The 14710-nt window shown below is 38.0% G+C and overlaps 1 protein-coding gene across 1 annotated transcript in view; it reads left to right on the top strand.

The window, feature by feature from the left end:
- The window catches only part of LOC111871816 (active breakpoint cluster region-related protein), a 32183-nt gene that overhangs the window by 1200 nt on the left and 16273 nt on the right, over positions 1-14710 (top strand). Inside the window, exons 2-5 of the mRNA XM_023865181.2 lie at positions 2824-3028; positions 5517-5736; positions 9490-9600; positions 13506-13691. Coding sequence (XP_023720949.1) covers positions 2824-3028; positions 5517-5736; positions 9490-9600; positions 13506-13691 — 722 coding nt within the window. The remainder of the gene's footprint in view (positions 1-2823; positions 3029-5516; positions 5737-9489; positions 9601-13505; positions 13692-14710) is intronic.

The following is a 14710-nucleotide window of genomic DNA, read 5'->3' as shown; positions in this document are numbered from 1 at the left end:
TATTGTAGTTGTTTTGCCAGAATGTATTTGATTTAGAATACTGTCAAGTGTTAGGTGTATGTCACGCGACAAATAATTTCACATGACCCCTACTTCTCGTTGCATCATCCACGTCACAATACATTTGGAAGTCATGTTTATTGCAACAGTGAGATATTTGAGATGAATGAGTAGGTTGTAGCAGTAACACTTTAGGGGAGTATACTCTTATCTGGGAGGTGCTGTGTTTTAATTTCAGCCAGATTACTGATTCTTATAGGTTTATAAAGTGATTTTTCTTATTCTCATTTGCTGAAGTAGGTCATGACAGTTACTTTCAAAATTCTTTCCTAGTTACCATTTACGATCAACTTTCAGTTTCATTTAGTGCTGAGAATCAGTCAGATGCTACAGACAGTTTAATTCCAGTGGATCCATGCCAAAATTGAAAATTGAATCATTTTCATTTATTCATCAATGCCTTTACAGCCCTTTGGCCCTGGCCTCTTTTTCAGTTTCATGATATTTTTTGTTTTACACAGATGGTAGGACTCCTTGGGCAAGTGCTCAGCCCCCAGCAAGGCCACTGCCTGCACACAGGACAACACAAACAGAATAAATGCATGCACAAACATCCATGCCTTGAGTGATTTGAACCCACAATCCTAACATTTGAGTGAGTGAAGACAGTTCATGCCTTAGACCACATGGCCACTGTGATCTTCAGTTGAATCATTTTATTTGTTGTTATTTTTATCCTCAAGCTAAACACTATTGTTATTCTTAGTGGGGTGAGACTAAGTCCACTTGGTACTGTGGCCACTATTGGCCTATTGTACCAGCCCCAGATGATGGTGATTGTGGAGTAATTGGTGTAATGAAGATTGGCGGGGGCAACCGAAGTATTTGGAGAAAACCTGCATCAGCACCACTTTGTCCACCACAAATCCCACATGACCAGACCCTGGCTTGAACCCAGGCCGCCACAGTGGGAAGCCAGCAACTAACTGCCTGAGCTATGGTGCGGCCTTTGTTAAAAATTATATAATCCCTCTAGCCAGTATCCCGAGTACAGCCTCGCCAGTCTGGGAGGCTGTATAGAACTATTAGGGGTTTCACTTCTGACTTTAAAGGTTAAAAAATTAAATTTGATTTTTGAATATTGCGGAAGTAAAGCGCTGTTAACATTAAGGTATACAAAAATTGTCCATATTCTTTTAATTAGAATTCATATTAATTTAAATTAAAAGCTGTATATTTTTCATTACATCTTGCACTACTGTTTACTGAATGTTTGATGAGCCTTATACACAGAAGATGGAGGCAGCAGGTTCCTCTGGAATGTTGGTACCCTACCTACAATACTACATGGCCTCACATCTCAGAAGTCACTACTTGCACAGTTAATGCAATGACTCAGTACTGTTTTGGCAGAATGTGACAGTTGGGAAGGTACAGTCTGTGTTTGAGTAATGTTGTATTGTTACCATGGAAGGATGGTCCTCAATAACACTACATGGTGGCAAAAAATCACAAACTGATTTGAGATAGCATCAGTGTATCCTACTGTTTCTAAATTTTAATTCAGTTAGAAACATTACAGCTGGAATATTTAGTTTTTGGAGTTTGTTGACTTTATGCCAAGCATGTGCCTCAAAAAGTAATATGCCTGACTGGTTTTCATTAGATTCACAGTGTGAATGCTGAGGTGACATTGAAAGTGATCAACAACTGTTTCATTCTGAACTGTTTTGAATTTACATTCCATATCATTCTTGTGCCTCATTTGATTGTAAATAATCTGTGCAGGTTTTACAGCATAATTAAAGAATCTCTGGATCAGTTTGTGTGGACATTGTAGTATATTTGACACTTAATATAATGTAGAACAGCCTCTGGTATGCCAGAGTACAAGAGTCCAAAGTGAAAATTAATTGTGTACAAGTGTAGTATGCTGTTCATACTTAAATATTCATTATTCTTATCATTGCTAGTACTTCTTCCTGTATACAGGAAGACCACACTAGTAACACATATACAGGAGATACACAACATGCAGAAACTACAGTGTCCGCAAAAGAGTACAATGACAGCGTTCTAGTCGAGAGATAAAAACTAAACAATGACGATAGATAAGTGAACAGTGCAGTGGTCTCCTTGAGGGGGGGGGGAAGCCTAATGATGGCCCATGTGCCGCCGAAACATATTGTAAAATGAGACGAAACATGTGTAAAAGTAGAGACATTTTAATAATCTGATGATCACTTTTAGTGTCTTAATGACATTTTAACAACATCGTAAAGTATTAAAGTGGCAGTTTTAGTCAGAAACATATTTTAAATGTCTTTTATATATTTTAAAAATATTGTTGCATTATTGATGGGTGCTTTAATAATAAGGATAATCCCTGTAACATCAGCATTGTGCTGGACAGGTGAGGATACAACCTGGAGAGTTCTTGCATACTCGGATATAGACATCATGATCACATGTGTCAGATTTACTGAAATATTAAGCTATGGAATTCTGGAATTCTTCCTTTTGAACGCCCTGTATTTCTCTAAGGTGCATTTTAATATTATCCTTCCATTTACATGTAGCTTCTTGACACTTGCACACTTCATGTGCTGTCTCATGATGTAATCACCTGGGTAATATTAAGGGAATAGTAGTAATTATGAATTTTCTCAGTATGTAATTTTTTGTTCCTTATTACTTTTTCTTTTTTGGGGCCAAATGTTATTCACCATGGCTGTTTATTCTGGATGCAGATCTCATATAATTTCCCCCATGTTTTACTTGTGCATGTGTGGCATAGTGAATGGTAATAAATTGTTGGTACAGATGGAACTGCTGGAGGCAACGGTACAATGACAAGTGGCAGCTCTGGTACAACAGATACAACTGATTCATCTGCACCAACCATGATGACACTCCCAAGTAGTAGTCCTCTGTGTCGTTCTCAGTCTGAACTTCAGCCTCATTCTCCTGGCAGTCTTAGCAGTTCTAGCAAGCAGTCCAACTATGTCAACATCGACTACTTCATCAAGTATGTTGTTTTAATCTTTATAGAGTGCATTCCGTTGTGTGATTAAACTTATCTAATTGCCATGTTCCGTCTACACAAAAAACACTTGTAAGTATTGTATCACCTGATGATGACCAGTTGGATGGTCAAAACATGTAGTGATTTTTAATAAACAGTTGAATGGGTATTCATTCTTAGATTTGCATAAATGGAGCACAGCAGTTAGATTAGATTGTTGTTTTATGTTGTACAGCTTGGTAGTGTACTGACTATATCTCACTTATAACTGATAAAAATATAAGACATGTTATGTAATTGACTTGAAAGGATTCTGACGATGGTGTATACTGTACTTCTTTTGGCTTGTTTTGGACGTCATCCATTATCTGGACCCAGTGATTGAGACTAGCTCTTTCTAATGGGCCCAACTGAATAGGTTTATCCTTCCCTACCCACCTGAAGACGGAGACAGATCCAGTCCCCGAAATGTCGTGGTCTTTTGTCTTTTACATACCAGACGATGGATGAAGTCCAAAACAAGCCAAAAGAAGTGCATGTTATGTAATGTAAAATAAATAATTATTGAATAATAATCTTCCTTGGAAGACCATCGAGTGTAGCAGTGCTACTGACAATAATAACAATCATATACAATAATCAGATTCTAATAAACCAGATCATTTATCCATCTTTTTTGTACCACACTGTGAAGATGTAGGGGGTGAGGAGGTTGTTCTCCAAGCGATCTTAATTGTGGCACAAATGAGAGGTTTACCCAAGGGAAAGTAGGTTATGAGAAGTGAGATCATTAACCTTTATCAAATGAGAATGGGGTTTGATCCCTCATGGTATGGGGCTGGTGGTTTGGGTGTAAGTGGAACATTTAGCTAATACTGGCATGACTATCAAAGAAACGTTTATGTATATTTCAAATTATTTGTACCAAATTTTTATGATAAAAATATGTCAAATAAATTGCATGGTTGAATTTTATGGTCATTTTTTGCTATTATAAAATCGTTTTAGAAACAGTTGGTTTCATGAAGTGGAACAAAATGTTATGTTTATAAATTCATATGTTTTCCTACTCTTGACAGAGCTGTGATTTAAATTTTTCGACTGCAGTGCACAGCCCCCTTGCACTCATTTTCAGTATATTTGTATGCAAGATCAGAATTGTTGGTTATCCATTTTGTTACTGAAGCATAACAGAATGATGTAGCATCTGAACAGTGTTAGGACCAAGCAGGTGAATAAATGGTGTCTTGTCTGATTCCAGTTTTTGCACATAACAGAATTCTGTTCACTTTGTCAATGTAGTCTGTGTGCTGTGTTCAGCAGTGGAAGGTTTCTGAGGTATCCCATGTTATTAACAAAAGTTACCATCTGGTTTAATTATTGTCACATGTAAGGGTGACTTATAAGATGGGGGTTTGGATTGGATGATTGGATTTGTTGCACCTTATACATTGACGCCTTGGGACTACAGGCAATGCAGCACTGTCACTCTTCTCCACACTTTCCAGTTCACCATTGCACATGCACTAGGATTCTCAGTCTTCACTAGTCGTATCCAGGCAATGGATGTATAATAGCATCACTGTTACTTCAAATCATACGTGAAGTCTTCATTTACAGTCTAATTCCTTTCTTTGCCATATCTTGTTAATCACCTTCAACTACCATCTCCAGAACTCGACCCACTTCTCTTCTCCCAAGTTCATACCCCAGCAGGCTGTAGTGATAACAGGATATCAAACAGAAGATTTTGTGTGTGCTGTAGTTGTAGTAATTTGTATAGTGTGTAAATTAGTGAGACTGTAATAACCATTTGTAGTTAACGAGTTACAGACATTAGGTAAACCCAATTATCAATTGAAACCCCATGTCTAGGTACTAACATGTGACAGTGTTGTAGAAGTATATTATTAATTTTTGTGTAACAGTGAAACTTGATTCGCTAATTGAAATAGATTTAAATGAACACTGTAGTATGTTTTGTATAAGCAGACATTTGTCTTTGGTTTTTCTTATTCAGAATGGTCTTAAATTAGGAGATGCTTTGTCTCCACTGCTTTTCAAATTTGCTTTAGAGTGCCCTATTTGGGAAGTCAATGAGGGGTTAGAATTGAGTAGAACATATCAGTGTCTGGCCTGTGCTGATTGTCTTAATGTATTGGTAAATACATAAATGCCATAAAGAGGAACCTAAAGGAGAACACAAAAGCTCTCCTAAATCCTAGTTAAGAAGTTTGCCTAGAAGAAAACATAGGGAAAACTAAAGTATAGGTTCATGTATTTGTGAAGTCAGAATAGGAAGGTAAGTTCAATGAAAGTGTAGCAGATGCAAGTTACATCATTCTTACCATTGAGTTCACAGTTTTTTGTTTTCCTGTCTGTTACCTACCTGAGAATTTTTTTTTTAATCAGTTTCTTAGGAAATGTGGAAATTGCTAGACAGTTGTTTACCAAATGCTCATATTCTTGTGTATTTCCCTGGCTTTGTTAGGCAACGGGCAGGAGCTGAAGGACGAAGTAGTTCAATGGAATCAGAAGATGAAACTGAAGTTCCACCATTATTACGCACTATCTCCATGGAGACCGATGATGTATCAACAGGAGGTTCAGATGTTGGAGGAGGTTCAGTTCCATTTTTCGCTGGTAGCAGTACGTCCCTGGAGTCTGCAGCTGTATCTACCCCTGCCCCAGCCAGGAAGGTACATGCACAGGTAGGAAATTCAGTTCCTCTACAGATTTTGCCCACAGACAGAAACAAAACAAACTCTGTGGTTTTAGTCCACAAGTGAAATATACCGACTGAGCGACTGCCGCTTGTCGGCAAAGTTATTGCCAACTTTGTGGATAGAGGGTGTTGCGTAGTCAGCGCAAAAGAGTCCCCATGGCCATTAATTTCGGTTTTCTTGACCAGAAAATGTTGTCCACATGTCCTTTTTATTTACTTTTAACTTACTTTTCTCATTTAAATGAAATGCAGACTTACGGTATAATACCGGTTGATGTATTTTCATGAAATTTTTCCATGAAGGCATGTTGCTGTAGAATGTTCCACCTTTCTAGTTTAATTTCCTACTATCATTAATACCAGCATGGTGACTGTACTAGTCTCTAATAGGAATGCATCAATAGCACAGACTAATGTAATGCTATGAAATTGAATGTTAATATTAGACAAAGAAAAGTAAGATTCTACAACGTCAAGAGTACAGCCTTCAAGGTTGTAGCATTATGTAGTTTGGAGCTTGCTGGCTGCCTCTTCTTGTTGCATATTTGGCTCATTCTTTGACCCTGAGGGTGGAGACGATATGTTCTTTCAAAATGTCTGGCTCCTCTATAAATTAAATGGCATTGTAGTTACTTCCATGAGGTCCTGAAATTCAGTACTTGGAACAACCTGGTTTTTGCTCAGAAAGTCTGTATTGGCCTTTCATTTGCTAGTGATGACTCAAATACTGTCCAGTTGTAACATGTAAATTTTTTAATGAAAGAGGACATAAACATATCTACAAATTTTTACATATACTTTTTTCAGCATGTGTTGACAGTTACAAACATGATGAGTATGTATATCTTTAAGGTTATATCTCACAAAATTAACATAGTCTTTATTGGTCACTCACTCACTCACACATGGAGCTTAGCTCTTCTTGAGAAGCCGCCAGTTGTGCCACTACTCAAGAACTTCCCAGCATTTTATGGAGCCCACAGGTTCATTACTGTGCTCACAGGAGCCCACCACTGGTCCCTATCCTGAGCCAGAGTAATCCAATCCATACCACCCCACCCTATCTTTCAAAGATCCATTTTAATATTGTCCACCCACCTACGCCTTGGTCTTCCAAGTGGTCCCTTTCCTTCTGGCTTTCCCACCAATATCCTATATGCATTCTTCTTCTCCTTCTTATCCTCGTCCCCCATTCGTGCTACATGGCCTGCCCATCTCATCCTCCTCGACTTGATTATTCTAATTATACTGGAGAAGAGTACAAGTAATGAAGCGCCTCATTATGCAGTTCTTCTCCAACTTCCTTTCACTTCATCTCTTTTGAGTTCAAATGTTCTCCTCAACACCTTGTTCTCAAACACCCTCAGTCTGTGTTTCTCTCTTAATATCAGAGACCAAGTTTCACGCCCATACAGAGCCACAGGCAAAATTATAGTTTTGTATATTCTAATTTTTTATGTTTTTAGACAGCGAACGTAAAGGCAAAAGGTTTTGGACTGAATGGTAGCAAGCATTACCCAAGTTCAGCCTCCACTTTATTTCCTCCTGAATCAGGTTTTGATTTGTTATAGTTGTTCCCAAATATCTGAACTGTGCCACATTTTCAAAACTTGTGTTACCTGTCTTAGGTCTTGATTTTGCCCTACATTTTGGTGATAACAGCAATATATGTTTAGTCTTTATTTGTACTAATGGAAATTATGAAGAGCACTAAATTGAATCAGTCATGTCAAAAAGATCTTGTATCAAGATTACTTTTGAAAAAGAAATATCACCACCTGGAGCCCTGTGTGGTGTGTTAGGTAACTGTGTTCATTGCAGTTTTAATTATTTTAATCAATTTAATAAAAATTAAACTCAAAATTTTATATAAGTCGGTGTATATGGTAAGGAACATTTATGCTAACTAATTTATTTAAAATCAATTATTGATTTCTTTTATGAATCATCAAAGCAATGTTACATCGAAGGCCCTGTTTAGTGTATCACCAGGGAAATGACTTCACCTTTTTTGTCATAGCTGCTATGTACCCTTCAAACGCCTTGTTGGAATGTAAATTACTTTCAAATGTTTAGCAGTTTTCTGAAACATTTAATAGTAAAATGGCTTCATAACATTTAAATTCAAAGACCTGAAGGAATCCATTCATGTCAGCCCAGTTTATGCACAACAGGCTGTTGATGTTATAGGTGGGAAGGGTAGAAACCCAACCTGTTGAAAAAGAAAAGGATTTTTGTTGAAGTTTGGAATGTGGGGACTGCAGAAATATTGGAGAAACGTTCATTTGCTAGTTGAAGAAAACATAAATCCCCACAAGCCACAACAGTTGAGATGCTGGTGAGTGCAGCAGTGCGATATAAAGAAGTGTACTACACTAGTCACTGTTCTTGCAGCCTAAGCCTGCAACCTAGCAGCAAGGTCTGTAGTGACAGCATGGCAGGTGAACCAGACAAAAATGGTCTAACAAGCAGTGAACATTTGTGATTATTTGTAAGCAGGTGTAATAAGAGGAACTGGTGTTAAATAAATCCATTTCAAACCTGAACCTGTTGCATAGTTGCTGTCACATGACCATAATAAACAAATGAAATTCACCTACCTTGACACCTGTGTTGGTCGTACAGGAAAGAGTAGACCACCGTCAGTAGTTTGGACCACAGATATTGTCTTGTTTTACTTAAGTATGAGTGGTATATTATTCTTAAGATAATTTAATTTTCTCCTTATTATAATGGCATGCATTTTGAGAATTGGAACAGATGTTGAACAGGAACTCATGCTGGAGTGTTATTGTGATGAAGCAGCCTCATCTGACAGTGAAGGCACAGTAGCAGCAGTGAGCTTTAACAGTAATTTGAACTGAGGCTGAGATAAAACTTGGGTTACTACATCACCCTTGGAATTCTGGTGCTATCCATCCCTTCATTGGAGATCTCAGTAGATTGAGGATATAAGGGATACCCCGTGTGAACAACATTGCACCCATTTGCACAGCTGGAACTGTTCAGTAATGGTTTGAAGAGCATGAAGGTGAACTTCCAACATCTTACCTGGCCAGCACAGTCACTAGAGTTGAACATCACCGAACCACTCTGGCCAGTTTTGGAGACCCCAGTGAGGAACAGATTCCCACTTCCAACATCTCTAAAGCCACTTGACGACGTTCTTCAAGAAGAATGGTATAAAAGTCTGCTAGATACTACTCGAAACTTGTACAAGATCATTCCTAGAAGGATTGCAGCTGTACTATAGGAAATAGATGGTCTGGCACTGTATTAGTGAAGAAATGTATAGAGTGTCTGTAGTGTTTCCATTATTTTGTCCAACCTCTGTATGTCTTGTGGGCTTGTAGGAATACAAATGGGATGTGGTATCAGTGGTACATTGACACTTGAACAGTTCTGCACATCATTTTACTATTGAATATTAGTCCAGACTTAATTGGTTTTGTCTGCAGTAGTCTAATATGTGATGACTTTTAAGCATTCATTTTTCCCACTACAGTACAACAAAAGATGGATAAGACAAAATTAATAAAAATATTGATTTGTTCCTACAATGAAGGCAAAGAAGAATGCAAATTTCAGAGAACACGTTTGTAAAACTGGAAAACACGTGAAGTGAACTCCTCCATGAATCTTTGTACTAAGTTTGGATGCTTGGGTACAGATCAGTTATGCCAGTTGAAGTAATGGGTGTTTCCACTGTTGTGTGTGTTACAAGTTTATTTTATTCCAGGATGTAGGCAGTAAGGCAGAAGCAGAGAGGATGACAATGTATCGATGCATCATTGCCAGTATTATCGAGAGTGAGACAGCATATCTTGAATGCTTGAACGTCATGCTCCAGGTACGTTGTCTACAGCATAAATCATTAATTCGACAGAAAGGTGAGATTAGTATGAACATTGCTTTTACAAGCTCATGTTCTATAACACTCATTGTACTGTAGGCTTTTGTGTTTACTGCAGAGTACACACATAGTGTACACAAATGTCCGTAGGTGTAAAATTGACTGAAATTATTAAAATTATTAAATTGCTCATTTTGCAGTTTTGTGCATCTTGTGTTGATGATGTCAGATTCTAGTTTTGCGTCTGTGGTGCTGGGTGTGAACAGAGTCTGCAGTTAAATAATTATAATATTATAATACAGTAAACGTTTGCCAGTCTGGAGCAGTTGGCGAGGAGGTCATCCAGATAAAGCAGTAATCCAGATTAGTGAAGCAAAAGGTACCCTAAAAGACAAAAGACAAAAAAAATAACAAATAAAAGGAAAATTTAATAATATAAGTTATGATGATGAAAACATAAAAGAATTTGACCATTTAAAAACTATAAAAAGAAAATACATTTTTTCATCGATAGAAGNAGCCCCGGTTAAGCCGCAAACCGGTTAATCCGCCCCCGGATAATCGAGAGTTGACTGTACTTGTTTTTGAACATAATATTGCAGACTTGAAGAAACTGTAAGTTTGTCTTACCAGACAAGTGACTCATAAAAGGGTAAAACTGACCCTGTAACAGGCCATGAAGGCCCATAGCTGTGTGATAGGTCGAGGCTCCCACATCTTCTGGACAGTCGACTCACAGATGGCAGTAACGTCAGCCTTACGCACTTGCTGTCGTTTACCCCCCAGGAATCTTCCTGGTACTCATTTCAGTTAGAGTCTGAGTTGACCCCAGGGCCATGTTTCAGCTGAAATGATTAAGTAAATTGAAAAAAAAAATTCAGTAATCTCATTGGGACTTGAACCCATGTCCTTCCAGCTTCTAGCATAGTGTCTCAAATATGTTCCTAAATACCATGCATCTTTTAAAGTATATACTCAACTCCAAACAGCATTTTTCAAATTTTGACCCAGATTGTCTGAGATCCACGTTAACTGAAACCAGATTAACAAAGGTTACTGTATTTGTGTTTACATGTGTCAAGTAAGTTTGGCAACTTTCTTATGATCATCTAAGCTGGTAGGAATATTTATATTATTTTGTAGTGTGTAGACCTGTTACTGGGTAGTGACCATGAAACAGACAGGTTTCCTTGGCAGTGAGTTCATGCAAAACTGTACAGGACTGTTTGAATTTGTGTTTTCTACGTTGTCTGTGTTGACACATTGTAACTGAGACAAGTTTAGAAGTTAGTTGGAAGGAAGTCTGTGAAGTGAAGACTTAGTTGGTACAGTTGAGAACCAGCAGACAACGAAGTGAGCATGGAAGCTGAAGAATCTCCACTGTTAGCAGCCATTACCAGCAAGTGACTGGTCAAGACATAGCAGACTGAAAAGACTTGATGTGTGTTGTAGTGATTTGTAAAGTGTGGGGATTAGCAGTTGCACTGTATTTAAGTGTAGTCATGAATCGTATGTTGAAGTGATCAGTAAGAAAGCCATTCTTCAATCGAAACCCCATCTATATTCTTGCATACATGTGACAATATGCTGTTCTCTGTAGTGTAGTTGGTAGTTGAGTGATATCTGGCAGCCCAGTATACTGCATTACAGTGGTATGGTCTGCTATGCTATACTATGCTCTGTGATTGTATTTGTCTCTATGCAGATGCATATGCAGAAGAGGTTTGATGATGACATTCATTGCATATTGAAACCTGTAACCTACATTTGAGGTACTAGAAGTTGATCTTTGAGGGAAATAGTCTCTGTTATCAAGACACAGCATTGTTCTGCAGTTGAAATTAATAGTGACCTATGTGAGTGGAGGTGGAATGACACTTACTGATAACAGTATGGACTCAGTACCATGTTAGGTGGGTCCCTTGTCACCACAGCATGGCGCGTCCTCAGGTTGCGGATGGAGGAGATGCCCTCTAGGCATGGAGGGAAGCTGCGAATATATTGAATAAGCAGTCGTGGACAGCCGACAAGGGGTGGTCCTCCAGCTTGGGGGTTGGGTGTGGGGCTAAAAAGTCCTCACCATAAAAAATAAGCTTGTTACGAAAATGTTCAAAAAGCCTTGGACTTAGGGTGTTGAGGAGAATATTTGGACCAAAGAGAGATGAAGTGACAGGAGGTTGGAGAAAACTGCATAATGAGGAGCTTCATAACTTGTACTATTCTGCAAGTATAATTAGAATGATCAAGTCAGCGAGAATGAGGTGGGAGGGCATGTAGCATGAATGGGGGAGACGAGGAGTGTGTATAGGATATTGGTGGGAAAGCCAGAAGGAAAGAGACCACTGGGAAGACCAAGGCATAGGTGGGTGGACAATATTAAAATGGAACTTAGAGAGATAGAATGGGATGGTGTGGATTGGATTGATCTGGCTCAGGATAGGGACCAGTGGAGGACTCTTTTGAACATGGTAATGAACCTTCGGGTTCCATAAAATGCTAGGAAATTCTTGAGTAGATGCAGAATTGACGGCTCCTCAAGAAGGGCTCAACTCCATGAGTGAGTATGTAAGTATGGGCTCAGTATTCTAGATTTACAGAAATGTTCCGGAATTAAAAAAAAAGTCAGGAGTTGGTTTCCTTAAAAATTGTGCATGTAAAGTGGCTGTAGTCTGACCATTAATATGGTTGTTGATGAAACTAAATAATGGGATGTACACTTATACTGCTATGCATTTTACTTTGTATCATATGAAAATTTACAGCACACATTTTAAGTTAACATTATTTTCCATTTCTGGACACAATTCTGCTCAAGTAGGCTGGTTATTGTGCACATTCTTGACCTACATTTCAAGTCTTGGTGGTACACAAAACAGATAATCAGTTTTCTCTTAGTGAATTATGGATCCCAGATTTAGATGATAGAAATACAGTGACTATCATGTGGTTTTAAACCATGTTGATATAACTGCTGTAACATATCGCAAATCACTGTAGTCCCTTCCTTATTTTGTTTTCTTAAATCAGTACCTTAAGAAGAGTGATTATATTGTAATCATGCATAAACAAAACCTGTCTGGTATAATTTGCCACAAGTAGTACAAAGCACTTTTAGTGTAGCAACATGCTGTGTTTACTGTGTGACAGTATAGCATAGTTGCAGAGTAAAACCAGGTGGGCATTGAGCAGAACACATTGTTACTGATGGTAGCTTTCAGTTGTCAGGTGCTGTTGGAAATTGCTCATGAGAGTTAGCAGTATGTTGTGCTGTCACTGCTTTACCACAAACTTTGAGAGAGAGCAGGAATTAGGGAATGGGTATTGTCTTATTTTGGGTAAATGTGAAATACATTACAGGGTTAAGAGTCTAATTATATCTAATTTTTATGCATATATTTCCATCTCAGATGCAACTTATTATCGAGTTCTGCTTTTCTATCACTACATGTTTTGGCCGTACATGGCCATCATCAGGGGCATATCCATCTTGGCATAATTGTTCCACTGTATGTTAAAGGAACATATTGCATGTGAACACAATGTTGTGATCAGTTAAAATATAAAGTTTTAATTGAGAGTGGAATTAAAAATTAAAATTAAAACATCTTAATGTTACTTTCATTGAGGTTGGCAGCTGTTCGTTTATTCGAGGGTATATTTGCTGATGTTCGATCTTGTTATGCTGCATTCCTTTATTGCGCTGTGGTTATTATGTGTGTTATTTACACAACTTGTATTAATGTCTATGTGGTGCTATTGCATGCATGTTATATATGTTTGATTGACTTGCAGATTTTACCATGCTGCTCTGCTAGTAATGATGTTGCTTAGTTTGTGTGTGTGTGTGTGTGTGTGTGTGTGTGTGTGTGGAGATTGGCTCATTTTATCATCTCAATTGACAGTACATGAAGGCTATGAAGGCCACCCTCACCACTTCTCAGCCGGTCATATCAGAAGATGAGTTCAGCACAATGTTCTACAAAATTCCAGAATTGCATGCATTACACCAGAATTTCCTAGATGGATTGAAACGTCGTACACAGAATTGGGATGGGCGCCTCACTATCGGAGATCATTTTCGCATTATGGTGAGTTGACAGCAAGAGCAGATCTTGTGACTGCAGCAACCGTGTCGGAACTCTCAGACATCCCTGTGTGTGTCTTCCCGTTTAAAGTTCTTTCCCATTTTAAAGAGTGTTACGATATATGCTATATTTCTGTATACAATGAAAGTCGTGTATAATAAGAATTTATAGCAATGTGTAAAATTGATGATATAACAGATGCCTATTTTATGAGTTATGGTGAGTTGACAGCAAGAGCAGATCTTGTGACTGCAGCAACCGTGTCGGAACTCTCAGACATCCCTGTGTGTGTCTTCCCGTTTAAAGTTCTTTCCCATTTTAAAGAGTGTTACGATATATGCTATATTTCTGTATACAATGAAAGTCGTGTATAATAAGAATTTATAGCAATGTGTAAAATTGATGATATAACAGATGCCTATTTTATGAGTTATGGTGAGTTGACAGCAAGAGCAGATCTTGTGACTGCAGCAACCGTGTCGGAACTCTCAGACATCCCTGTGTGTGTCTTCCCGTTTAAAGTTCTTTCCCATTTTAAAGAGTGTTATGATATATGCTATATTTCTGTATACAATGAAAGTCGTGTATAATAAGAATTTATAGCAATGTGTAAAATTGATGATATAACATATGCCTATTTTATGAGTTAGAAGCTGGAAGTATGCAGTAATATTGTATTTTAGCTTCATATTATGTGTAAAATATTGTATTCAGTTTCAGTCTCACAGTATATTTATAATTATTTTTTATATATCTTAACTTAATTAAAAAACAAAATTTTAAGGCTTATTTATAGATCCATGATTTATTTAAACCGTCTTGCAGTGCATACACTCATCTATCTCCTTGTCTCACTCGCACTACATGTTTCGGCATAAAAATGCCAAAAAGTGCCAACACATACCCAGCAGGCCCAACAGTATAACACACGCAGTCACAGGAGCAAGACACAACAAAAGCACAACACACACACGATAGTGAAGGAGTGCTCCAACAGAGGAGGATGGGCGTGACTGGCATAG

The sequence above is a fragment of the Cryptotermes secundus genome, unplaced genomic scaffold (assembly GCF_002891405.2).
Source record: "Cryptotermes secundus unplaced genomic scaffold, Csec_1.0 scaffold873, whole genome shotgun sequence".
NCBI classification, from domain to species: domain Eukaryota; kingdom Metazoa; phylum Arthropoda; class Insecta; order Blattodea; family Kalotermitidae; genus Cryptotermes; species Cryptotermes secundus.
This window is presented reverse-complemented; position numbering and strand designations above follow the sequence as displayed.